Source organism: Chondrus crispus, genomic scaffold (assembly GCF_000350225.1).
Source record: "Chondrus crispus Stackhouse genomic scaffold, scaffold_52, whole genome shotgun sequence".
Classification (NCBI taxonomy): Eukaryota; Rhodophyta; class Florideophyceae; order Gigartinales; family Gigartinaceae; genus Chondrus; species Chondrus crispus.
In genome coordinates this window covers 354,129-378,706 of record NW_005178485.1, presented here as the reverse complement: position 1 = coordinate 378,706, position 24,578 = coordinate 354,129, and the positions used below count along the sequence as shown (strand labels likewise).

Genomic DNA, 24,578 nt, shown 5'->3' with positions numbered 1-24,578 from the left:
TACCAGTGTAGGCCATGTACTTGCGCCGAAACGGGCGTGTCGCAGATTGTTGTTTTAAACAAATTGCTCCCGATTGACAAATCAGAAAACACGGCTGGTAACGGTGCAGGCTCTGTCGGGTAAGCCAGAATGAATCATATAGTTGCAGAGGACATCGCAGTGGCATGAACAACGGCGCCTTCTCACTAAGCTCGAAAATGCACCAAGTCAATGCTTCACTTTATGTCAGGACAATTTCTAGACAATATCAGCGAGCTTAAACTTGTTCCCCCCAATCCCTCCTCCAACGGTAGAATTAATGTGTGGCGCAGCCGCCTCCAACTCCTGCACTACGCCCAAAACTTGCGCCTCGGATAGACCAGTAACGTCGCGAACCTCATACACTCCTCTTTCTGTATGTGTTACGAGGAAATTGCGCGAAGGGTCCAAGTTAGAGAAGAGATTATTCAAAGATTAGTACTGTGTGATGAATTGGTTGCCTTCTCCTCTCGAAACATATCTCGCGCGCAATGAACTATTCGAACTTGTAGACTCACCATATCTCGCAGCGACATGGGGCTGGGCACCATCGCTAGGTCGCATGTAAATTGGGAGTCCCGGATTCAGCACTTTGAACGTTTTGTAATTGTTCTTGATGAAGTCCCTGTTCGCCCAGCGTGCAATATTCCGTTCGCAGTGAGGTTGTGATCAGCAAGTACTTAAGCCGTCAGTTCTTGCCTCTCTTTCGCATCGCTGTGGATCCAAAGTGCTTCTAAACGAATATTGAATAATGCTCAGGTTGATATTCAACATGCACCAGGAGTAACGCACCTGGTACCCTTGCTTGACGCCGACTTGGCACAGTAGACGACACGCAACTCATTCAGACTCAGCGAAAGACGAGCTCTCCAGCTCATGATGGAATCGCTTTTGACTTTTCACCAGTGACGAGACAGGCGGTCGAAGCTCAGCCACTGATGCGTGCTATAGGTCGAGTTATGGGATCTGGTCCGAAACCGAGCGCTGGCGAAGAATGGAGCAATGTGTGGATTCACGAAACCGTAAAATGTGCCCCCGTACACGCTACAAATCTGACCCCAGTGCACTGTATATGCTCTGTAGAATGCATTGACTGTACACGTGTACAGTGCTGTACTTGCACACGTTTCCAAATATTTCTTTTTATTCAAACTGTCTCCCGGATCATTTCTTTTCCCGAAACACCTGTCTTGCACATCCGTTCAGTGTTGGAAATGGGTCGTCTGGTCGGAGATGGATCTACAAAGCTCGCGTGAAGCTGTTTCACCAGCCGTGTGCAGGGTTATTGTTTTAAGGGAGGAGAATACGATTTTTTTGCAGGTCAAGAGAGCCTGGCACGCATCATACGTGCAAGCCCCCTGAGGATAACTACTGAATCCAATACCTTTGATATGCTGCTTTCACAATGGTAGAAGAAACACTAATCAAAGAAAAACCAGAACTCCTTGCTTTTGTTTCTTTCAAGAATGATGGAACGGTTGTCTCCCATACTGCCATTCCATATGAACTACCGCTATCGAAGGTGAAACAAGTTGTCAAGATTTTTCTTGCTTCTGTATCTGTCTCAGAGGCTTTGCTTGGCCATTTCGAAGAAAGCGCAAAAGGTGCGAATCCAGGCGTCTTACAGCGAACAATGCCTGCCTCAAACGTATCTCAGGTGAAATTTGAAAACGACACCAACTTTTTGGCAACGCCACACCCAGAGTTGGGAGGAGGATGGTACGGAATTCTAGCCAGCGCAATCATTTTGCACGACGCAAAAGTGTTGAGAGCCGTACTCCCATCTCTTCTAGAAGCGGCAAATGAGTTAGAACTTGGACTTTGTGATCTAGATCACAAGTTGTTTAGTTTATGGAACAATATATGGCGGCTGACGAAGGCCAGATTTTGGAGCAACGAAAAGCCTGTCTTACAAGTCAAGCAATCATTGATTGCGCTTGCTGAATCCCAAGCGTATCACGATGACAGTTATACTGAACGAAGAGTTCTGCCGAAGTACGCCGTCAGGCAAATATTAAGGGAGCTGGAACGATTTCGAAGTTGCATATCTGTCATTTCAGGAGAGGAGTCCTGCTGTTGCATACTAATTTCTCCAAACTTGCTGCCGGTACATGTAGAAGAGGTCCCATTTCAAAAATCAGAATCAGTGCTGTGGTACTACGCTAACGTTGTCAAGCCTAGTTCAAGGATTTCAGGAAATTCTTTTGTTGAGTACCTGCAAAACGGGGGCATGCGTCTATGGTACAAATGGAATGAATGGGTGTTATGCACACAGTTTGTCGCTGAGAAAATCGTCACCGATAAGTGTTTCAAAAACATTCGCACAAGTGCAAGGCTCATGCTGCGGGTTCTTTCGGAAATCCCCGAACTCCAGCTTACATACCTAAATAGACGAGGTTGCGTTTCCCACCAGTTCCGTAGCGGAATGCACTAGGGTTTGAAAATACCCACCCTTCTTTGCACACAGCTGGTCGTAGGTACCCTCTTCGACAATTTGACCGTCTTTGACGAAAAGAATTTTGTCCGCTGTTCGCACCGTACTCAATCTGTGTGCAATGATGAGCACTGTGCGGTTCTTCATCACTCTTTCAAGGGCGTTCTGGACAATACGCTCGCTCTCTTGGTCTAAGGCGGAAGTTGCCTCATCTAGGACGAGAATACGTGGTGACTTCACTAAACTTCTCGCAATTGCTATGCGCTGCCGCTGACCGCCGGAGATATTGGATTCTGGGCTCCAAATTGTGTCGTATCCGTCTTTTAGTTTCACGATGAATTCATGGGCGTTCGCTTCAGTGGCCGCACGAATGACCTCTTCATCACTGACATCTTCATCTGGAAGTCCGTAAGCGATGTTCTCCTTGATGGAGCCTTGGAAGAGAATAGGGTCTTGGTCAACGAGCGAGCAGTACCGAGAATATACTTTGTTCGGCAACGATTGAAGGTCTATGCCATCCACTGTTACCGACCCAGACGTTGGGGCGTAAAACCTTGTCACCATGGCTGCGATCGTAGACTTCCCCCCACCCGAATCACCCACAAGGGCAATCATCTGTCCAGGTCGAATTGAGAAATTCACACCCTGCAGTACGGAAGCTTCAGGTCTACTGGGATAGTGGAAACTGACATCATGGAACTGAATTTCACCTTTCAACTTGGTTTGCGGAGAACCTGAAGAGTTAATGAGCTTCTGCGCTCTGCCGAAAGCGTTCGCTTGATCCAAAAGGGCGTATATGCTTTTCAACGACGCTCCGGCTTTCGCGGCGTCTGTGATCGTATAGGAGACACCCTGCATTGCGAAATTCAAAATCCAGATGAATCCTGTCAAGCACGCGAAAGTTTCGTAAGTTATCTTCCCGGCACAAATCATGAGACCTCCCAACACAAAATATGTCATGATAGTAAAGTATATGCCGACTCTATTTGCCCCTTCAGTCATCGCCTTACTCACACCAAACTTGTTTGAATCGACCTCAGCATTGTCAAGGAGATTGCCAAGATCTCGTTGTTCCCGTTTTTCGGCACCAAACGCTTTGACTAATCTGACTCCGCGCAGCCTTTCGTTTAAATACGACTGGATTGTTGAGTCTTTAGCAAACACAGCGGATGCCAGTCGACCGTTTCGCAGCCCCATTTGAGCGACAAGGGTTGCTACCACCGGAACCAGACCGCCAAATATCGGTGCGCCCACAACGCCGGTAATAGAAAGACATAAGGCGAGACCGAGGAATATCTCTAACATAGCGCGAAGACCGCGGTCCCGGCTAAGATTCCCCCAAATACTGTCCCTCACGATACTGATGTCTTTCGAAATGGTTTTCTCAATTTCAAAGCGACCGATATTGTCGAAGAACCCAAGATCATTGCGCAGGGTCTTCCTAAAGAGGGTTTCGCGTAGTTGCCGCAATGATCTGTCGATGCTTCGTGTCACTAATGATACAAAAGTGATTGTACATGTTAGTTCGATACAGTAAACAATGACCAGGCCTCCTGCTTTTCGAAGTAGACTGGACCTTGCGACGGTCTGCGGGAGCGTCTCTGCTCGAGCTAATACGGCGATAATTCGCCCGAGAAGCACAGGTTGAACGACAGCGCAGCAACTGGCCACTAATGCAGCAACTAGAGCAGGCACCAGTATTCTCCAGTTTTGCCACAGCAGTTGCAGGAAGCGAAGTTCAGGGCGTGGTTTTGCAGCCTGGAGAGGAATCAACGCTTGAACATCCTGCTGATGTATCTTCGTGGTACCACTTGTTGCCACAGATGCCACTATAAAAGCCCTTCGCCTCTTTCGAACGTGTGCAAACCGTTTTTGGACAAAACAGGATTCCCTGATTGCAGAATTCCGCAATGCAACACCTCTCGGAACACTCTGCACGAACGCGCTGGACTGAAGGGCTCTTCCCGTCGCATGATGAGACCATTTCATGGTTCTCTAATGAGTAGCACGAATGAGGGAGTTCGGAAGGACCTCGTTCTTCACGGAGACGTTCCGACGGGTCAACAGTGGGATGGGAGACATTCGGCCGATGACAAAAAAGCTCCCTGTCAGTTTTGTGGATTATGATGAGGCAGTAGTGTGTCGTTGAGGAGGGAGTGTGACCTTTGAGCAAAAATCAAAGGTCAACTTTCCTTCAGAATAACGTCACAGCCAATGGTATTGCGCTAATATCATAGAGCCATCTGCAGCAACAAATTGCAACCGAACGTCATGCGGCCAGGGGAACACAGGGTCGATAATTGCTGACCCCAAGTATTTAACCACCGGGTTCAGCAGATGCGCATCATTTTTACCTCCATCCTTAAACTTTGTTTCTTGACAGAGATCAAGATCATTACGCTTCCCATAGGGAAGCATCAGCAGAGCTTTATTCAGAACAGGCATGCTCCCAACCGCGGGAAATTTCAACAGGGTTTTTTTTTGTGTGAGTAGCTAGCTGCGAACGACTACCATCGCTGTTCGATGAGTGCGAAAATTTCGATGCGCAGAAGAGTGTCTGTCGTTGGGACTCCAAGACTATATTAACTTGTCTGACAGAATTGGACGCCGTAGCAGCCAAAAGTAGCCATCTACACGTACTTATCCCAAACAAATGTAACCGCATGGGAAGAGCAACGTCATGGAGAGAGAAAAACTACTCAACATTATAACGCCACTCACTAGGGTCATTACTCAGTTAGCGGCACGGACCTTTCGTGTCAGAGATGACAAATAGGAACGGCAGATACAATTTACAACTCTGCCTGATTGACGATTAAGCAGACAAAGCACTACTCACGTACAAATACTGGAGGGCGATAAGCGGCGCGCATGATGAAGCACAGCCAATTCAAGTAGGAATGAAATGAATTATTCTCAAAACTGCAGGCGCGTGCATCATAACATGCCCGCCGGTTTGCGCTTGTTTCGCTCTCTCTGGATACTGACTCCACCATAGGCTCCTCATGCTTTGGATGTGAGGAAGCCGCGCAATACTTTCAGCTAAATGTGAAGGAAATGCGAGCTGCGACGTATACATTCAAAGTAAATCCATTAGTAGAATAGGACTGAAAGGATACTTGGGTATCACCTGTTAATGCCCAAAATGCGTACAGAATCCATGGCGGGGAGCTTTGCAATGAAGAGAACGACGAAAGCGACGAAATTGATGAAATGGTATGTGTGGAAAGCTGGTGGTGTCGTTTGCACTGCGAAAAGATACAACACACACACAACTGCCGTGCAGAACTTTCGGGACGGCGTGTTCTGCCAGCGATGGTCGAGTTGTTCCCACCAGGTGCGCCTGTCGTTTGATGGCATCGACGCTGCCCAGTACGTTGGAAAAGGGTTTCCTTTAACCCAGTGAAAGATGTAAAAGGTGATTACTGCGTGAGTGACGTTGACAAAGGTCCATGCTTGAAAATCTCGCAAACCAGGGTACAAACCGATCAAGAATCGAACGGTTGCGACAATTCCTAGATAAAATGCCCACGCCGCCGGGGCGTTCAACCACTCGACACCTACGTCGTCAGGCTGCGACCCGTGGCCGGCTTGCATAGCTTGGGACGGCTCTTCTGTCGACGTCAAGGTTGCAGGTACAAGGAAATAATGGGTAGGCCGGCAGCGGAGATGACACTCGTGTGAGAGAATAATGTCTGAGCGCTTTCTTAGGGTAGGAGTGCAAAAAAAGTTGACTGGAGAAATAAAAATGAGGCCTGGGTCTTGATTATTGACAAACGGTGAAAATCTTTAATTTCAGGCACGCTGGAGGGCGCAAACGGCACTTGTTTGGCCGACTTCGCCAAATCCCTCGGGAAAAACAGGTTTCTCGCGCCCTGACCACAACCTGTTGAAGAGGACAACTCCTCTTCACTTCCACGCATACAATCTTGAATGCATTGAAGTAGAAACGCGAAAAAGTGCTGTGGAGCCATGTCACCCATGCCATACTGAGATAGGCGATACCCGGTGGATATGGGGTCCGACAATCAGTTTCTGATGCATGAGGAACACGAATGGCATCACAGCTGCCTTTGCATTTGGCTCGACAGTATACCGCAGAATGCCCTCTCTTCTGCAACACAATCAGAGGTAGCTTTCTCAAATACCGGCACAGCATAAGGATCATTTGTTACAGTGCATATTTATCGTATTGCTATTCGACATCAAGGCAATGCAACCAGATTAGCAGTCAGCAGGGCATCCTTTGAGGTGAGCACTCAAGTTATTTTAAAAAACATCGTCGCAAACACAAAGTGTCGCTACTACTCAGCCACAGTATGAGTCGTCTGGCTACCCAAGAGCGTCTGTAAACCCAGCCCTTAGCCCCATGATTGCATCACGTGCTACCGAGGAGTACTAAAAACCGCTGCTTTCAGAGCCTTCGCTTAGTTGTAGATATAGAACCATAACGTCATGCATCCAACAAAAGCTGAAGGCAAGCCAGCACTCCTGAACGAAGCAGAACAATGTACTGTACCTGTGACCAGCTGTACACGTGTGCCATGCATTCTATGGTATAAAACCCATGCATTGTACAGTACTGATGCAGAGGGGAATTCCATCATTTGTTCCCTTTAGTGCTCTTCTTCTCCAAATCGTTGCCATACCGACCAGAGGCGGTTGTGTTGTAGCTAGTCATGTGATGAGCAATCTGCGCTTCCGCCACCGGAACCGTTCACCAGGGCCTTCATCACAGGTCAATCCGTCTAAACCATCTTCGGCACAACGATCCGTACTGTTCTCATGGCCGTTTCTTTTGATATTGGCTCAGTCCGCCGTCATCCTGGTTCTACTCAGGTTTCTGAACTCTCCTTCTTCCTTACCTGTTTCAGCTCAAACTGATTTTTCGCCTTCAATCCCAACTTTGAGAAAAGGGAAGGATGACACCAACATCCGGTTTGACTGTTTTATCACAATATATGCATACGATCGTCCACGACAGCTATTCGCATTACTGTCAGACATCGCTCGTGAAGCGGATTCTTCCCGCTTGCAAATTGGCGTCAACGTTATTGATGACAACTCATATGGGTGTACGTTTGATCCTGTCGGCGAGAATGTTTTCGAAAGCGCAACCTCTGGAAGCGTTGAACTCAATCTTGTCGAAGTCCCGCTTGAGAACCCTTCAGCATTGCCATGCACTGCACGTCATCGCTTTTTTTACGTAGAAGAGTTGCTGCATCAACGAAAATGGCGAATGTACGTCGCGAAGTACAGGCATGCCCGGAGACGATATTGGCATCTCGTCAGAATGGCTCACAATCTCTTGCGTCCTGTTACCTCCGAGTACTACTTATTTTTGCCAGATGATGATCGCCTCGCTACCGATTTCTTTGATAACGTCTTGGGGTTGTGGCGTGCACTGGATGATACAAGAAAGCTTACAATGATGCTGCATGTAGAAGAAACGAGAGAGCGAGTACCAGTGTGGACAAATTTTAAACCTCGCACTGTTGGTGGAGGGTTACAAAGGATTGGGTGGGTCGAGTCTGGCAACTTTCTATGCACAGAAGATTTCTTGCGATTCATGAATTGGTCGTTTCCGCGAGTACCAGTCAAGCGATGGATAGACAACCCGACCATATCATCTGGAGTTGGTGCTACCTTTTCTGAGATCATTTATAGCGCCGGTTTCAGAATGTTTCGAACACAAAAGTCTTTTGTAGCCCATGTTGGAGTTGCAATGTCAAAGATGAATGCAGAATTTCGACAAAAAAATGTCGGTGCCCTCTTCACGAAGTACTTTGCTGATGGTGATGATAGCTACGGAGCTTTGCTCGCAGAGGCTGCCACTGTCACAGTATCAATCGCATCCCAATGGATACGAGAACCGGCTCTGCATTCTTCCGTCCATAGTCTCGCTTCTCAAGTTGATCATATGAATGTGTACCTGAACGGTTACGACTCAGTACCGCCGTTCCTGATGGCACCGTACGTCACAATTAAGCGCAGCCAAGACCAAACATCAAAAGGAGATATAGGCGATATCGGAAAGTTCTTCTGGTGCAATGACCTGACAAGCGAATTCCATCTAACTGCTGACGACGATATTTTCTATCCCCCTGACTACGTCGAAAAACTTCTCAGTTTCTGGCACTCTTTCAAAAGCCCAGTTGTTGTGGGTGTCCACGGAATTCGTATCAAACAAGAGAACCTCACACCTTCATCAGGACATCGAGGAAAAGGATATTATGGTTCACGAGAAGTGTGGATGGCAACTGAAAGCGTAAAGAAGCCAGTCAATGTACATATCATCGGCACAGGGACCATGCTATACCGAGCGAAAGATATTGGGACCATAGATGTGGCCGATGTATTCAAACAACCAAATATGGCCGACGTATGGTTCGGACTTTTGACACAGAAGCTTAAACTCCCAATGATGGTCCTACCTCACCCTGGCGGTTGGATTCGCGAAGTCCCTGGAACCTTTGAAGATTCCATTTACAAAAAGTCTACTCGCAGCCGACATGCCGAGCGGTACCAGACGGAAGCCGCGAAGAGTATCCCACAATGGACACTATATTCCACCGATACGGGAGGTTCGTGAACTTCTGTCAACCGAGACAATAAGGTAACGAATAACGTACTGTTCACTCTCTGGCCCAACTTCTTCATTGCTCGGGCAGAGACAGTCCTGACCATTCCAACAGATCCTGCATGTGCCCAGGTGGTGGTGCGCAAAAACTTATTCGTTCGTTGCTTTCTGGGTCTCGCAACGTAATTTTCCAGGCATGTAGCTTCAGTCCCTTTCGGAGAGGATTTTTGTCCCCGAATCGAGTTAATTCCGGTTTGTGTGCCGCGGCTGAGATTTCATCGTAAGATGCATACATATTGAACCTTTATTGCATATGAGCAAAGCTTGAAACTGTCAGTATATGGTGCGTCCACGGCCATTGCCAAAGTGCAGTTGCGATGGAAACAAATTCTTACATACTCTTTCTCGTTGTAGAGATCATCGCCTACAATTGGTAGCGAGCATTCTTTAGCATGTACCCTTATCTGATGTGTTCTGCCAGTCTGCGGAGCTGCACGCAAAAGCATCATCTTCTTTTCAGACGACTTGTCAAGGATGGTATAGACTGTTTTTGCTGGTTTGGAATCTTTTCCGGAGCTTCCGACTTCTCGCACAAATGAAATAGTATGTCTTTGGATTGGTGCATCAATTGCAAACGTCGTATCCCGTGCTTCGGGAGAGTACCCATCAACCACACATAAATATTCTTTCTCGACACGCCCCGCCATGAATTGTCGCATGATCGGATGACAAAGTTTCTTTTTCTTGGCAAAAAGGACCTACAAAGCAAATAGTAAGAGCTGGTCAGTTGGCTGGACCTTTGCCAAAGGTTGAATAAAATAAAGATTACAAGAAGTATGTTTCGTACCACACCTGTTGTATGCTGAGGGAACAGTGCACCAGGTCAGAAGAGATGTAGAATTCAGCTTAGACGTTAGTTTCCACGCAAGTCGCACTCCATTCTGCAGTTGTTGCAGCACATGGTCACGTACCATATCTAGTCGGTGCAACAACCATGGGGTAAATCCGCAATGCCCTATGGCCCTGTTCAGAAGAGATCCCCCTTCAAACCTATGACTTGGATGCATCTTTACATAGGACGGTTTGTTCACGGCCAGAAACCGGTCATCCTCGAACACAATTTCCAGAGGCTCTTTGTCTGCTACCAGGGGGATAGACTTGGACTTTCGTCGCAATTCCTCTCTTTGCACAGAAGTCAACTTCGATACATCGATGTTGTATGGTCTGGCCTCCTGCCTTGCTCGCTTCATTTCATCTGCGATGCTGTAGTCGCCGTTGAGATTTGCATCGGCTACCAGTGAACAAAAGAATCGGGAGCTATAGTTGGAAGGCCGACCTCGCAAAAAACGAAACGACTGTCTCAGTACGCATTCACTCGCTATCATGAAAGACAGGGCTTCTATCGAAGAACCTGTCATTGCGCCCGGCATTGATGATATCCTCGTTCAATCCGCCAGACAATAACAGAATTGTTGGTGGTTGCAAGTGGATGATTCTGCGAGACCATGAGATTTAAGGACGTCTACCAAATGAACCGCGGCGAACCTCACCCTTGGCCCAATTTGGTAGGGTCTGAGAGCGTACACGTACTGCGCGAACGTGTTTGCCGATTTCGAGCAGATGTTTGTGATGTGCATAAAGGGGGGTTGCTGGTGTTGTCGGACAGTGACAAAAAAATCGGACATGCAAAATATTTTGAAAAATATCTCCGACACGGGCCAAGGAGCACCGCCGCGCGTAACGGCGCCAGATAGTGCGCCGTATATCAGAACGACGTGGTTCAAATTAAAGAAAAAATATCTCAATCGATTGCTTACGGCTTTCTACAGTACCGCCATTATTTATAGCCGCACCCCCAAGTTGTGCCGTGCTGTGGCACGCAGCACACGTTGCATAAAAAACAACAACATTCTTGATAAAACAATGCGTGCTGAGTCCGAATCTGCAATCAGATTTTGCAAAGCATAAATACTTTTGCAGATATTAATACATGTGTATTCATGGGGTGACATTAAGTAGAGAGTACAGTACATTCTCGCGCCAAGAACTCGGCAACCGAAAGACTCCTTGCCGCGTTCTTTAGCGCGTTAAAAGCCCAATACAATACGCTTCAACACAAGCAGCCTTCAGTGTAAAAAAGTACCCAACAGACCCCCCAATTATGCCGCGCGGTAAATCCTTAACGGCTGAAGAAAAAGGAAAAATTGCGGGCCTGCATGATGCTCAGTGGTCGATACGCCGCATCGCCAAGCATCTAGGCAGGTCCGCAAAAGTAGCAGCTAACTACTTGAAAGCCCCCGAGCTCTACGGAACAAAAAAAGGAGCGGGAGGAAGCCTACGCTGTCTGCGCAGGCAAAAAGGGCGCTGATCCGAGAGGCGCACAAGGAAGAAATGACATCAACAGAACTTGTCAAGACACTCCAGCTCCCTGTTAAGTCCAGCCGCGTGCGTGCAATACTCAGCAGCACTCCCACCTTTCGGTATATGCGCATGGCACGCGCACCAATGATGCTTCCGCGCCACAAAATCGCGCGAGAAAGTTGGGCTCGAGATAAGGTGACCTGGACGCCTGGTGCTTGGGCAAATGTAGTCTGGTCTGACGAGAAGAAGTTTAATCTCGACGGACCAGACGGCTTCGCGTTTTATTGGCATGCCTTACGAAAGGATAGAAAGGTTTTTTCAAAGCGGCAGCAAGGGGGTGATTCGGTGATGGTTTGGGGTGCGTTTGCTGGGAAAAAAAGTGTGAATTGGTCGTTTTAGAAGGGAAGCAGAACGCACTCAAGTATATTCAGACTCTCGAGACCAATCTCCTTCCTTTTGTTGATCAAGAGCTCGGTCCTAGCTGGACGTTTATGCAAGATGGTGCAGCTGTACACCGTGCTAATCGCGTTTACGTATGGTTTGAAGAGAAGGAAGTGCACGTTATGGACTAGCCTGCCAAGTCCCCTGACCTCAACCCTATAGAAAACCTTTGGGGGATCTTGGCAAGGAAAGTGTACGTACATGAAAGGCAGTTTAATAATATCGATGAGCTATTGGAATGTATAATGGACTGCTGGGAAAATATCAACACTGAGACGTTGGATAAGTTAGTAGGGAGCATGCAGAAGCGTTGCTTTGACTGTGCGATGGCCAAAGGTGGCCCTACGAAGTACTGAACCAGAGTTATGGTTGTTTAGAAGCACTGTACTCTATAATTACTGTCACCCCATAAATGGTTTTTGATGCATATCTTCCAAACTATTGATGCGTTTCAAAATCTGAGCATTGTTTTGGACTCGGCGGGCAGGAATGCGTCAAGAACAAAGCAGTTTTTTATGCAAAGTAAGATTCCTTTACCAGCAATGCATATTTGTGGGGTGCGGCTATAATTATTGGCGGTACCGTACGTATAAGTGTGCAACAACCCAAAAATACAAAATAGGCGGACTTTTCTTTTTTATATTTATTTGCTTGGATGTCCGATCTTAGTGCTCGGTTGAGGTGCAAAAGTGTCCGCGCGCTTCGATCTCACTCCTCTTCTGTGTCCGTGGTTGTTTTCGCCAAGTCCCAGTGGACGACAGGCTGAGAGTGTCACCGTCGCAAAACATAAAAAATGGTGATTGCTTGACAATTACAAGTACTTTTTCCTTTTAATATTGAGGTTTTTGTCCGACGTCTCCAGCACCCCCCCTTTACATACAGTATATGGTTGAATCGCTTTACTTGGACACACCTCCGCAACGGCTACTCCAGGATAAGTTTCGGTCACCCTCTGAAGCAACCTTAACACGCAGGAGCGTACTGTAAATTACCGTGTACGTATCTACAGTAAGCCCTGAAGAGACCGCAGTGTACAGTAGAAATATACATTTATCTGGAAGTTTCGCCTCAGAGGCCGTTGCCTGTCCAAGGCAAAGTAGCCTCTGTGCTGTAGACCGTCTTCCGTTGCGCCAAAACGTATGTCGGTGCACAAAATTTTCAAGTGCTCCGTAGATTGCAATAAGGGACAATACCAACGACGTCACCCGACGCTTGTTACGGCATTTTCTCTTGTGAACAGGCATCACATTGTTCTGGAAAGACTCATCACCCAAGTGTTTCTTCTACTGAGCTCCACATAACTAAAAACTAGTTACAAGCAAAGCAACGAAGTGCCTCACCCCCTCAAAATGGCGAATCGTGTGGAGAGGATAGCTCTACAAGTCCAGAAACTTGCCCAGGCAACTGGAATTGAAGATGAGAAGGAGTACCATGGCAAGGATTCTGGCCTTGACGGAGTCACTTCAGACTTGGACATTGAAGCACTCTCTAAGGGATTAATAGACATCACAAAGGACTTCGATGTATATCTTCAAAGTTTGTTGGACCCTCCAAACATGCCCACTGCTAATCTGAAAGCGGTAAGTTTCCATGGTATGTTAGATCTTGGGCGCGCAAGCATTATGCCATGCGACCACGTGATCGCACAAAGCACGTGCAGTCTCCCGCATCAATGGATTGCCCAGATTTTCGAATCGCCTGTTTTTGAAATCCTGTGAATCTTTTACCACTCCATGTCCTGCGACTCTCGAATGCACTAGCAACTCTAGCTAACACATTTTTCCTTCGTTTCAATATAGGACATCGCTGCTCTGGAGCGTGAACTACAGGAGAAAGATGAGCTAATCGAAAAGAATGTCGAAATGCTGAAGAAAGCGGAAACATCCCTCCGTAAACTGAAACGAAGGCAGTATCGGCAAATTTATCAAATGGCGACTCCATGATGCCGTGAAACCTTTTCGTCAAAGCCGAAATGTGCCTTTGCGGCAAAGCTGTGGATAGTGTTTTGAAAAGTGGAAACCTCCACATGTGCCCAATGTATATAGATGTAGTGTCCAAAATGTTAAAGCTTAGGCAATGGCTTTGTCCGGACGATGTGTGATAATAATGAATTGATAAACTCTTGCTGAACTACAAACGAATCAAATCTGGTGCTCGTCCATGTCGTGGAGGGCAACCTAATCTGGCCGGCTCAAAAGACCCAATCGTCCAACTCGGAGCCTCCGAAGCCTTTGTTCTTTACTTCACCAGGCTTCTGCCCCCCAGCTGGTCCCAACGTCGGTGTTGTCCCCAAACCTCCCCAGAAATCATCGTCATCATCTGAAGAAACACTTTTTTTGGATTTGGACTTCGTGTTCAGGTTGGAGACGTCTGCGGATGGGCCTGGGAGTACGCTTGCTTTCGGGGAGGGCTGATCCCATATATCGTCGTCATCGTCATTTCCAAGACTGATGGGTTCTGTCCTTGTAGGAGGGATTGCTGCAGATGGTAGCGTAGATGCAGGTGCTGGAGGTTGAGCGGGAATAATAGGCGATAACTTCGCCGCGACCGACGGTGAGACGGATGGCGGCCTCGGTGGTTGAAATGCAGCGGGGGGAGCTGGAACGCGTGTCACTACTGGCGACACCTTCGGAGAACGGCGTGTGCCGTACGAGTCAACATTTCTAGCGGACTGCTCATTCACACTCGACGATATAGGTGTCGCTGAGAGTGATGCTTTCTCTAGCTTAAGCCGCTCCATTTCAACTTTCATTTCCTCCATTTCGCGTCTGGCTCGCTCTACTTCCAATCGCTCCTTCTGTAGGGCTTCACGCATTTTCTCCGCTTCTTGGGACTGCACAAGATGATCAGACGGAGGGGGCGGAAAATGGGGCACTGGGTGATTTGGTGGTGGCATCTGTTGTGCTGGTGAAAGTGTCTGTGAAGGTGGAGCGCGCCGCGCTGGCGACAATGTCTGTTCTTGATGTTCCATCTCGGGGTGCGAAGGCGGCTGACGAGTTGTGTGGGTCTGACTTGTCGGAGAACGGAAAACGCTTTCCTGTTGCGACGGAGATGCTTGCGGCTGCAAACCATGAGGAGGAGGTATTGGAACGATCACGGGGGTTTGGCCTGGGGATTGCACATGTGCCTGTTGGAGTTGCTCAAGAGGATTTGCCTCTGCAACCGGCGCCGGCATATCTTGACCCTCAATCCTTAACCAGTTCGGGCCGCTAGGATCCATCATGGATGGTAGTGCCGTGACTGTGAGACGCTTGTTTCGAATGTTGGAAACCATGTGCATCGCAATGCGAAATTCTTCTAGAGATAGCTTTCCATCCCTCGTGACATCGGCAAGCTCCCAAATTCTCTTCAAAGTAGGCCTCGGTAAACCACTTTTCCCAAAGAAAGTGACGCCTTGCTTCCCATCTATCATCCCAGTCTGGGCAACATCAAGGCTCTTGAAGAATGAGTCGTACTTTGCGATTACTGCAAGGGGCACCGTCCAAGAGAACGCATTAGTGTTCTCAGGCGCTGTGACCGTTACTGCAGGTTCCTTCTTCACTTCAGGAGCGATATTTGGAATCAAGTTGATCCCTGAGAAGTTTCGTAGTCCAGACACAGAAAGTTCAGCACCACGTTGGGCCAAAGCTACCAAACGAAGCGCGATATAAAACTCATCTCGGCCTAGAGAACCTTCCTTCTGATGATCAGCGACGTCCCAAATGCGACGCAACTGACCTTTCGACACCTTCGCGGCACGACCCAAAAATGCAACTGCGTCTTTCCCGCCCACAGTTTCGTTATCACCAACCGCCTGTGCCCAGTACTCACCGTATTTTACTTCCTCGCCAGGATTTAACTTCATGTACTGTTTCGCCTCTTTTCGCAACACAGTAGTGCACAGGACACGTCAAGTGGTTAGTGACCGGAGGTCTAAAACTTGGAGCAAGACCGATTCAGATCATCGCGGTTGGGATATACGTTTGATCAAGACAAAGACTGACTTATTTAACTTACCGTGAACTTCCGGACCTTCTTGTACCGGCGCTTCGAAGAGGCCGTTGGCACCGCGCTGAGCCGGTCTCCCAGCCAATGGACCCTGACCTTGTGGGTAACTAGTCGGAAGCGGCTGCCCCATCTGCATCCCTGGAGCAGCTGTCATGGGCGGAAACATGCCCGGAATAGCTGTGGAGTAAGCATACGGTGGTGCATTGGAGAAAGGCGGAGGAACGTTCCCATAGGGAGGACCGCCCCCAAAGCTCATCGTTAAAGGCAGTTGATTAAGCCCTCACCACACTCAATCTCACCACTCGCAGCACGCAACAACCCCAAATGTTTCGCAAAGTCTCTGATAAAAACGGTTTCCCGAGACAGTTTGCCACCTCGGCTCTCAAGGATAGCATATCTTAAGCGGAAGCTGAAGGTCAGGTGGGGGGCGTCACATCCATCACATGCGCATGGGCAATGGCTCCATGCACTTTCCAGCCAATGAAATTACGAAGCTCTTCTATACAAGGTAATATTTAATTGAAAACACGAGTGGGATATTGCCGCATCATCGATTCGGCGGTGACGATGCACGCTTCGTCTTTGAATGCGTCTTTGTCTTTGAGAATGCTGCTTCTTCAACACCCTTGGTACTGTTGAGAGTAGTAAACATGGAGATCAATTGCACCAGTGTATACTGTGGTGGAATTGAGTTCTCTTCTACACTATCCAGCCTCCCCAACCCTGCAAGAGCTGTTCGATCAACCGCATATGCTCAGAATTGTGTCATTGAAAGCAGTACGAGGATATCTCGTGAGGTCCAAAATCTAAGGTCTTATTCTCCGTAAATGCATATGAACGAGACGAACATATTTGGACGGGTGCACCAAGGGCAGCATAACGTGAAACAGATGCCTTCTGGAGGAGAAACAGAAAGTATACTTTTCATCTGGAACAGGCCCCCGGCTATATTTTACGCTAGCACGCCTCTAAGCTGTGATGAAATTTGTTTGCCCCTCCAATTTTCCCACGACACTCTCTAAAGGTGATGTTATACAGACCTTTAGAACTGATCCTAATGCTTCTTCGCAAGATAGAAAAACTCAAGTAGTAGATACTACATAATTTCTGAACCCATTTTGAACCAATCCAAAACAATTTAAGAGAGAATAGCTGTCCTCAGCTGCATTGAGCCAGCACTGGCATTCACGGAAAGAGGGGAGCGCTTTTATTGCTGCCTACGAGCATGGATCTTGGGGGTTCGAAGAGAGCCCTGTGCATAACAAGGCTGGGTTAGGGATACTCTGCTTTCTAGTCTGCCGCCCTGGGCATGTCGTTTCCCTCTGTCGTATTATGCCCGGAGCGCGGTCCGTCCCTCTATTCAATACCCGCGGCCGTCCAACGCATGCACCGTATGGGTTATACGGTACACATAGTAGTACGGGGTGCAGTAGCCCTTGAGGACAGCTTTTGCCGTTCCGCGTGCCAGGGTCTACGGCAAGAGGAATCCCGTAGTCGGACCCAACTTGCCTCGCAAGGAGCCATAGTGTCACTGCACACAAGGAGACTCTTCACTGTGTCAGTACCTGAAACCAGGCTTGAGAACAAAGTTACAGAGCCATGGGTTCGTTTGGGTATGATATCAGTATGAGCAAATTTTGTCGCGGGGCCGTTGTTCTGGGAACTTCCCTTAACTGATGAGAGTTTAAGAAAAGCGAGGGCCTAAGAAGCATACGGTAGGATACCCTTGGGTATTTGTTAAGAATTTAAAAGTACAAGGGTACTGTATTCCTGGCAAAACCGGGAAAGGCAAAGCAAAAACCAGCCTGTTAAGACACACCCTCAGGGTGTGTATTAACAGGCTGGTTTTTGCTTTGAAGTGCTTGCAAAGCAGAATGCCGCAGCTACAGTACGTGTATAGTATACACGTACAATATACTGTATACACTGTATACAGTATATTGTGCGTGCTGCCCCAATCCGTTGCATTACAGTATACGCACAGATGCAATTACAGTATTGTATAGCGGAGCGGAGGAGAATTCCGTCACAACTCACAACGTCGCAAATTGTCGATGTCAAGAAACCGTCGACTTTGAAACCACCAATGGTATCCTGTTGGATCCTCACTACAGTACTAGTCGTGTGTTGGGCCCAGAAATTTCTACAGAAATTGCCAGAATACCACTTTACCATTTTTTTGGCCAATCGTCGCTCAGAAAATCTAGCGGATGTCCGCTGTCCACAGCTGCCACTTTTGACGAAGTGGAACCGCTCTCGTGGGGTGGGATCACTTCGCCAAAACCCCTGAACAATAGTTTTTGCGCCAATACATCCGGGAACTGCAAATTCCCTTACACTTCCTTTCGTCATCCTTCCCTGTCCTACTCCCCTCCAACTCAACCTTGCTCACAACTTCCCGCCCCTCTTCCCCCCTCTTCAATGCCTACGGCCGATCCGATGAGAAGCCCTGTTTTCAAGAAGGCATCTTTTGTGCGGGGCAATAGCTGCGTACACAATCTCACTCGTTTTTTATCACATCTAGAAAATGACGCCTGCTCGTAATCGTTCGCGCAAAAATCTTTAGTATGTGCAGGGTGCCCTGCTAAGACCCGTCAACACACGAATGACGACACCGTGGAATCAAATTTTGTCATGCGGCAAAGAAGACGATTTCCGGTCGTCAAGAAACATGGAAACCAGTACACTGTAGTGAAAGTGGCCGTTACTGTGTGATGGTGGGCTTTAGGTCGCGAGTAATACTGTACACAGCTGGCGCCGAAATCATGGCTTTGGCGATTTGACGAAGTGGCGGCGGCTTATTTTTTCAAAAGACAACCAGAATTTTGCGAAGTGGCGAAATAGTAATTTCTTGGTGGACCGACAGTACTGTAGTCTAAAACAGAACCGCAGGATGACCAGTGCTAACTGGACATGTGTACAATCACTTTCCAGGGGTACTGTACCAATCAGTCGTATCAGGTCTATTAGAAATGATTTAGTCTCGATCTACATGTTTATTCTACCTATGATGAGCTCGTATCCATGCTCCCCATAGTGATCGATCCCGAAAGCCCTCCCCAGCTGGTTAATTCTCATTGAGTGGACGTTAGCTGGTTACCGCGACGCCACTGCCATCCCATACTGTCCACTCTTCTTATCATTCTTATCAAGGCCAAATCGAAGCCAACAACGCTCCTCCCATCGTCAGCCCAAATACAGTGAGGAGACAAGTTGCAGAGTTCGCAGGTAATGAGCGCAGACACGCAAGGCGAGACGGTGACAGTAACCGTTCATTTCTTCGCTCGCGCTCGTGAACTAGCTGGGACGTCATCGCAATCTTTCCATCTTCCAAGAGAGACCTCGCCAAAAGCAATTCTCGAGGATCATATTTTAAAACAATTCCCAGACGTCGCCATTCTCTCCGCTCATTGCATTCTTGCCTTAAACCACGAGTACCTTTCCGTCGAGAGTGCTGGAATCTCATTAAACGACGGAGATGAGCTCGCCGTCATCCCGCCAATTAGCGGCGGTTGATGCAAATGAGTCTGATGATACTGTCAAGCTGGTGTCGGTCCCGCTCAGCGTTGAGGAAGCCTCAAACGTTGTTAGCAGTCCGCATGCAGGTGGAACATCGATTTTCGTGGGAACTACCAGAGATACTTTTGAGGGCAAAGGCGTTATCTCTCTTGAGTATGAAGCTTATGACGCGATGGCGGTAAAGGAGATGCAGGCGGTTTGCCGCGCCACCCGACTCAAATGGCCACACGTTATCAAACTCGCCATTTTCCACAGAACAGGTCTGGTTCGTGTCGGTGAAGCATCCGTTATTACCGCCGCCTCTTCACCGCACCGCAGAGATGCCATAGGTACGTATCTTGCCTTCGGTTTGATGCTGACCGCGATTTGTTAGTGTTTACTGCGCTGCCGTCGTATCTGACTTCGTACCTACAACTGTGTCGTTTGTTGCGAATGCTTATTAGACGCTTGTCATTTTTTGATTGATGAGCTCAAGGCGACCGTTCCCATCTGGAAGAAGGAACTGTACGATGACGGGTCTGCTTGGAAGGCTAACAAGGAGTTCCAGCATGCGCGAAAGTAGAAATAGTGATCCGAAATTGTTAAGATATGGCCAATACTCATATTTCACATGTTCTTCGTTTGGAGAAATATACATTGAGCAACAACGGATGAGGAATGATGTAGAAGTAACCTGATGATGCCATGAACGGGTATCGAAACATAGATATTCCATGCCGTTTGCATTTCAACTTTAGTTAAAGAGTGTTATTTACAGCTGTATACATACATATAACAAACGTAGGGTCGTTTTATCGGCCCTCGCGCAAAGGATGGTAAACATCAAGGATGCCAGTACGCTCTAATATGACGTACTCCTCGTATCGTTCCACTTTTTCGTCGAAAGCATCTAGATCCTCCCAAATCATCTTGCGTCGCTCAGCAACAAACGTTTCTGCTAATTTGCAGTCACAGAGAGTAGACTTTGACACCCGCAAAGTCGGCAAAAATCCATTCCTGTAGATTGCTCCGCGTCTAATGACGGCATGTGACTCTCGACGAAAGCCCTCATCCAGCTTCCCCACGTCCCGAGCGATTTGATCAACCCGTGGTGCTTCAACGCAGCATACTCCAGCAATGGTGCCGTTGTGTGCACATTTGCGCATGAGGCTTTCCAGATATGCGAATGCTTCAGAAGTAGCCTCTTGGTTGATATTGACAAGGCCATCTCGTGGATAAGCTTCGACTTCATCGTTGTCAAAGGGCGACACGATTGTCTCTAGCCGTTCTACAAAAAGACTCATGCTTGTTGATACCACGCGTAGGGCAGTGAGAGCTCGGCCATGGTCCTCATATGCTGCGAAGATTCTTTCTCGCATCAAGCGTACTTCTGCAAGATCTCGTTCTGCTTCAATTCCTGCCTCAGTCATATCGGCAGTATCCGGCAGCATGTTCACAGAAATAGGATCGTCTTCCCAACCTGGCAAGCTTCCATAAAATTGATCAAGCATCGCCATGACTTTGTCGTGAATGTCACGTCTTTCCTGTAACCTGACTTTTGCTTCGTGAAGCTTGTCAGCCTCAACATCAGCAGCCAACTGGGCTTGTTTGAGGTCCGCCTCATATGATGCAATAACTTCTATGGGATTCTCTTTGAGACGTTTTAGAGCTTCTTGGTCAAAAATTGAAGAAATAGGTGCCTCACCTGAAGATCCCGTAGAAGTGTCCTCTGCAACTGATACTTTACTAAGCCTTCGTATCAGGAGTGAGCCGGCACTCCCAAGCCGTCTGAGCCGTGCAGATGATTTCCTTGTGAGCTTGTTCAGCTCAATTTTGCCCTTGCTCGGACCTGGCGGTTTGTGTTCTCTTCCCGGTGGTCTATTGTCGTCATTACGGTGTTCATGCAAGCTCTTTTGATTCACCCGTGATGCAGAACGCATTGACGCTGTTCGCAACTTGATTCCGCTCACAGTTCTATCGCCAATGTGTCTACCGGGCTTTCCAGGGACCCGTCGAATAAGGGGGTTCCGTTTGGCAGAACTGTACCGAACCGATTTCTCATTGACCCCCGTGATTGCCTTTGCTTCTTTCAATTGTGCTCCAGCAGTCTGCACCGTGACAGAATAGGTGCTTAGTTTGTCGCTGTGGGTACTGACCAACTCCTTCAGGACCTCGATGGTCCCTAATTCGTCGCTTTGTCGGAAGAGGTCTCGCAGTTCGGCGATTTTGATTCGGATGCGTTTCTCGATCGGTATGAGCTGCAATATGTCATTGACCGGAGCCATCGCCTTGTTCCTTTGCAGTGTGTCAAAATCGAGGCCGAGATCGTTGGCCACGGAGTTAGGGCGATGGGTAGTGTTGGCAGTGACTCTCGACTCTTTTGCAGCTCGTGCACGTCGACGAGTGCGAGACGCAGGGGATGGCTTAAAGTATGGAGAGGGTCGATACACGTCATAGTTGAGGGCCGTTCTGTCTGGTCGACGGACAGGCAAAGTGTCATAGTTGACTAGGAAACTCGCCGGGGCTCCAGAACTCGGAGACGTCGTCTCCGGCTGTGGCGGTGATTGTGTCTCGAGGGACTTGCGCGACCGCCGTGCCGCGGATCGACGGGCTTCCTTACGACGCGAGCGAAAAGTGAATCGAAGCATGGCAGAGTCGAAAGCAAGACTTGATTCATTTGCGCAATAGCCGAGGATTTATTTTTGGGGAACAAAAGGAGACCAGACCAAATGCGGACGCAAGTTGACTCGTGGGGCGGTCGCGGGAGAAGCGAGAATGATAGACGGGCGGTGTTGATATCAACATGAATCGGTAGAAAGGCGAGGAGCGGGAAGGAGAAACAAGGTAAGACGGGGAAACAAGGGAAGGGTCACGGGATGCACCTGACCGTTATCCTACAACAGAAAGAGGTAAAAGTCTCGTGTGTGGCGAATAGAGGGGCGGAAGGAGCAAGCAAGCAGAGGAGCGGTGTGTTTGGAGGCCATGAAAGAGCAGCGGAGCGAAGTGATCCGCGTTACGAACAACGTCAGAATCAGCAGCAGAACAAGCTACGCGGCGTACGCGGCGCCCGTTTCTGTATCGGATGTTTGAATGACGCGTCGCCATTGGTCGTAGGCGCGCGATAGTGTGCGTTCTCAAGGACACAAAGTCAGTTTTGGGACGGCAGCTGTCGCATGAAAGAAAGCTGGGAAAGCTTCAAATCCAAATACATCTCCAGTCGTAAGTTTTATCCCTATCACAAAAGCATCCTGCCCCTCGAGACGCAGCGGTGCGATTGCGCCCTATTCTCTTTCCCTTCCTCTTCACCACCTTCCGTCAGAGCATTCATGCATTTGTAAGTCCAGAACTATAGGTGCCACGTGTAGTGGGTTTTCTTCTACACTTCCGCGCTGTGACCCCCTGTGATGGTCGTCAGGCGCAATCTCCGTATTTATACATATCGTGCCGCTCGTCACGCGATGCCTCTATCAGCCACGTTCTGTCGGCTGTCTGGCACCCTCGCCGGACTGACGATATTCTTCGAAACTTGTGGCGCTGTTCTGTCAGAGAAGAGAATTCCCCTTTCCCCAATGTGCACGTTGGCTGATGTGTGCTTGACTTTCTCTCGTAACGTTCGACGGTGAGCCCGAGATTTTTTTTTCACCCATCAATTTGATCCGATTCAGAGAGATACAGTATGTCACATGCGTGTCTCTCTCCTTGGACACGTGTCGTTTCTGATCGTCATTTCGTGGGAAAAACGCGGCGTCGACAAGAGACTCGGAAAAAGATACAAAAAAAAACATACAAGAACTGAAGAAACCGTCATTGCAACACTTTTTTGAAATAATAGTGTATAATATTGGCACCCGGTCGCACCGATACTATGGGGTTTTCAAACTTGTCAAAGAGCCTACACCTCTTCAGCAAAAGGAATCAGCTGCGTCACCTTCATACAGTATCAGTGCCGGCCAAAATGGCTGGCTGGCTTTTCTTGGTTCATCTTGCCCCTACCCAGTCATGACACGTGTGCCCAGGTTTTGAAACTGAGAGCAGGGGGGGCACCGCATGTTTTTGTATTGCACAGTACAACGTTCCCTTCGAAGCATGGGCATGCACAAGAAGATAGGGATTATTTCTCTCGTCGTTTTTGCCTCCAGCGAGGAGCAGTACACTGTAGTGATTTAGAAGCCCATATCCTTGTCCAATACGAAGCTCTACGCTCCCCTTCCCCCCAAAACAACTGCCGAGGTCTACGCAGTTACGGTATTCAAAGGTAGAGAGAGTAGACACAGGCGTGCTATGAAACTCGACATGTTGTCAGCGGTTGTGAGTGCTGTTTGTACAACATATCATGCAACAATTGTAATTTGATTCAATGCACCGCTCACGGGGATCAGTGGGTTTACGCATTACGAATTCTGCAATGATTTGTCCAAATTTCTGAGTGTGCCCTCGCTTTTTGCGTACTGTACTAACATTCTACTGTACCCTTGGGTACAGTACCCAAGGGTACAGTATTTCGCCCAGCGCTCATGATAAACCCACTCGTTTTGTATACTGACAACAAACTCAACAGTATTTGCACCTCACCCACTCAATTTAAACTGCCTCAATTTCGACGCCCTCTATGGGTCATAGTATGTATGATACAGGCGACCCCCTCAATTAGTGCACCCCCGTGCCATGCGCATTCTTTGTGCACTATCTTCAATGTGCTTTATCTAAGGGGCTCGCTAAAAAGTAGTTTACGGGGCAACGAAATGTTCCGTTACCAGCGTTTGCCGTCGCTGACGCTTCGTGTGTTCATTATAGACACGGCTCAACGCTCGCTTAGCAAGATGTTGCATATCGTTCTTGGAGAGCAGTTGAAATCACGCTGCAAATCGACGTGCCGAGCACCCTGTGAAAGTCGCCGCAGCACCACCTCTTTTTGCGAAAGGGTAAGGCGGGTTCTTGACGCCCTGGATGCTGGTTCAGTTGTGCTCATTGTGTGATTAGTTATTCGAAGATGCATAAGGTTGCTGGGATCTGTAACAGAATGGAACCCGCTCTCTATGGACGGCGACGACCATTGTGCTCCCGTGAACAACCGTGTACACTTGTACAAAGTCGTGCCAAGCTATCAGAGGGTGCATTAAAGTCCAATATGCACTAACTAAAAGTGCACTAATTAAGAGACCCCCCCTGTAACCCCCCACGCTCCTAACCTCGTTCTAAAAATATGGGGTCGCAAAGATTGGAACAAATTTATGGTTCACTCCTAGAGCACCAGTAGAA

General features: G+C 48.2%; 9 protein-coding genes; 4 read left to right on the top strand and 5 right to left on the bottom strand.

The window, feature by feature from the left end:
• Nucleotides 1–194: 194 nt before the first annotated feature.
• On the bottom strand, nucleotides 195–896 carry CHC_T00010220001 (NADH:ubiquinone oxidoreductase B8 subunit). XM_005709886.1 is given in 4 exon segments: nucleotides 195–237; nucleotides 238–392; nucleotides 537–643; nucleotides 811–896. The coding sequence occupies 3 exon segments, from the start codon at nucleotides 894–896 to the stop codon at nucleotides 238–240; spliced, it is 348 nt and encodes a 115-aa protein (XP_005709943.1). The 3' UTR covers nucleotides 195–237.
• Nucleotides 897–2,293: 1,397 nt separating this feature from the next.
• On the bottom strand, nucleotides 2,294–4,441 carry CHC_T00006824001 (hypothetical protein). XM_005709885.1 is given in 2 exon segments: nucleotides 2,294–2,401; nucleotides 2,402–4,441. 1 exon segment carries the CDS (start codon nucleotides 4,439–4,441, stop codon nucleotides 2,402–2,404), a length of 2,040 nt encoding a protein of 679 aa, XP_005709942.1. The 3' UTR covers nucleotides 2,294–2,401.
• Nucleotides 4,442–5,342: 901 nt separating this feature from the next.
• On the bottom strand, nucleotides 5,343–5,531 carry CHC_T00006823001 (hypothetical protein). Its single transcript, XM_005709884.1, has one exon. The coding sequence runs from the start codon at nucleotides 5,529–5,531 to the stop codon at nucleotides 5,343–5,345; it is 189 nt and encodes a 62-aa protein (XP_005709941.1).
• A 47-nt stretch (nucleotides 5,532–5,578) lies between these two features.
• On the bottom strand, nucleotides 5,579–6,049 carry CHC_T00006822001 (hypothetical protein). Its single transcript, XM_005709883.1, has one exon. The coding sequence runs from the start codon at nucleotides 6,047–6,049 to the stop codon at nucleotides 5,579–5,581; it is 471 nt and encodes a 156-aa protein (XP_005709940.1).
• Nucleotides 6,050–7,019: 970 nt separating this feature from the next.
• CHC_T00006821001 (hypothetical protein) lies at nucleotides 7,020–9,044 on the top strand. The gene has a single exon (XM_005709882.1). The coding sequence runs from the start codon at nucleotides 7,020–7,022 to the stop codon at nucleotides 9,042–9,044; it is 2,025 nt and encodes a 674-aa protein (XP_005709939.1).
• A 64-nt stretch (nucleotides 9,045–9,108) lies between these two features.
• Nucleotides 9,109–10,383, bottom strand: CHC_T00006820001 (hypothetical protein). XM_005709881.1 is given in 5 exon segments: nucleotides 9,109–9,334; nucleotides 9,432–9,790; nucleotides 9,880–9,894; nucleotides 10,004–10,282; nucleotides 10,283–10,383. 4 exon segments carry the CDS (start codon nucleotides 10,280–10,282, stop codon nucleotides 9,109–9,111), a joined length of 879 nt encoding a protein of 292 aa, XP_005709938.1. The 5' UTR covers nucleotides 10,283–10,383.
• A 2,744-nt stretch (nucleotides 10,384–13,127) lies between these two features.
• On the top strand, nucleotides 13,128–15,665 carry CHC_T00006819001 (hypothetical protein). XM_005709880.1 is given in 4 exon segments: nucleotides 13,128–13,183; nucleotides 13,184–13,414; nucleotides 13,634–13,777; nucleotides 13,778–15,665. The coding sequence occupies 2 exon segments, from the start codon at nucleotides 13,184–13,186 to the stop codon at nucleotides 13,775–13,777; spliced, it is 375 nt and encodes a 124-aa protein (XP_005709937.1). The 5' UTR covers nucleotides 13,128–13,183; the 3' UTR covers nucleotides 13,778–15,665.
• Nucleotides 15,666–17,130: 1,465 nt separating this feature from the next.
• Nucleotides 17,131–17,451, top strand: CHC_T00006818001 (hypothetical protein). The gene has a single exon (XM_005709879.1). The coding sequence runs from the start codon at nucleotides 17,131–17,133 to the stop codon at nucleotides 17,449–17,451; it is 321 nt and encodes a 106-aa protein (XP_005709936.1).
• Nucleotides 17,452–19,299: 1,848 nt separating this feature from the next.
• CHC_T00006817001 (hypothetical protein) lies at nucleotides 19,300–19,922 on the top strand. XM_005709878.1 is given in 3 exon segments: nucleotides 19,300–19,669; nucleotides 19,784–19,902; nucleotides 19,903–19,922. 2 exon segments carry the CDS (start codon nucleotides 19,300–19,302, stop codon nucleotides 19,900–19,902), a joined length of 489 nt encoding a protein of 162 aa, XP_005709935.1. The 3' UTR covers nucleotides 19,903–19,922.
• The last annotated feature ends 4,656 nt before the right edge of the window (nucleotides 19,923–24,578 follow it).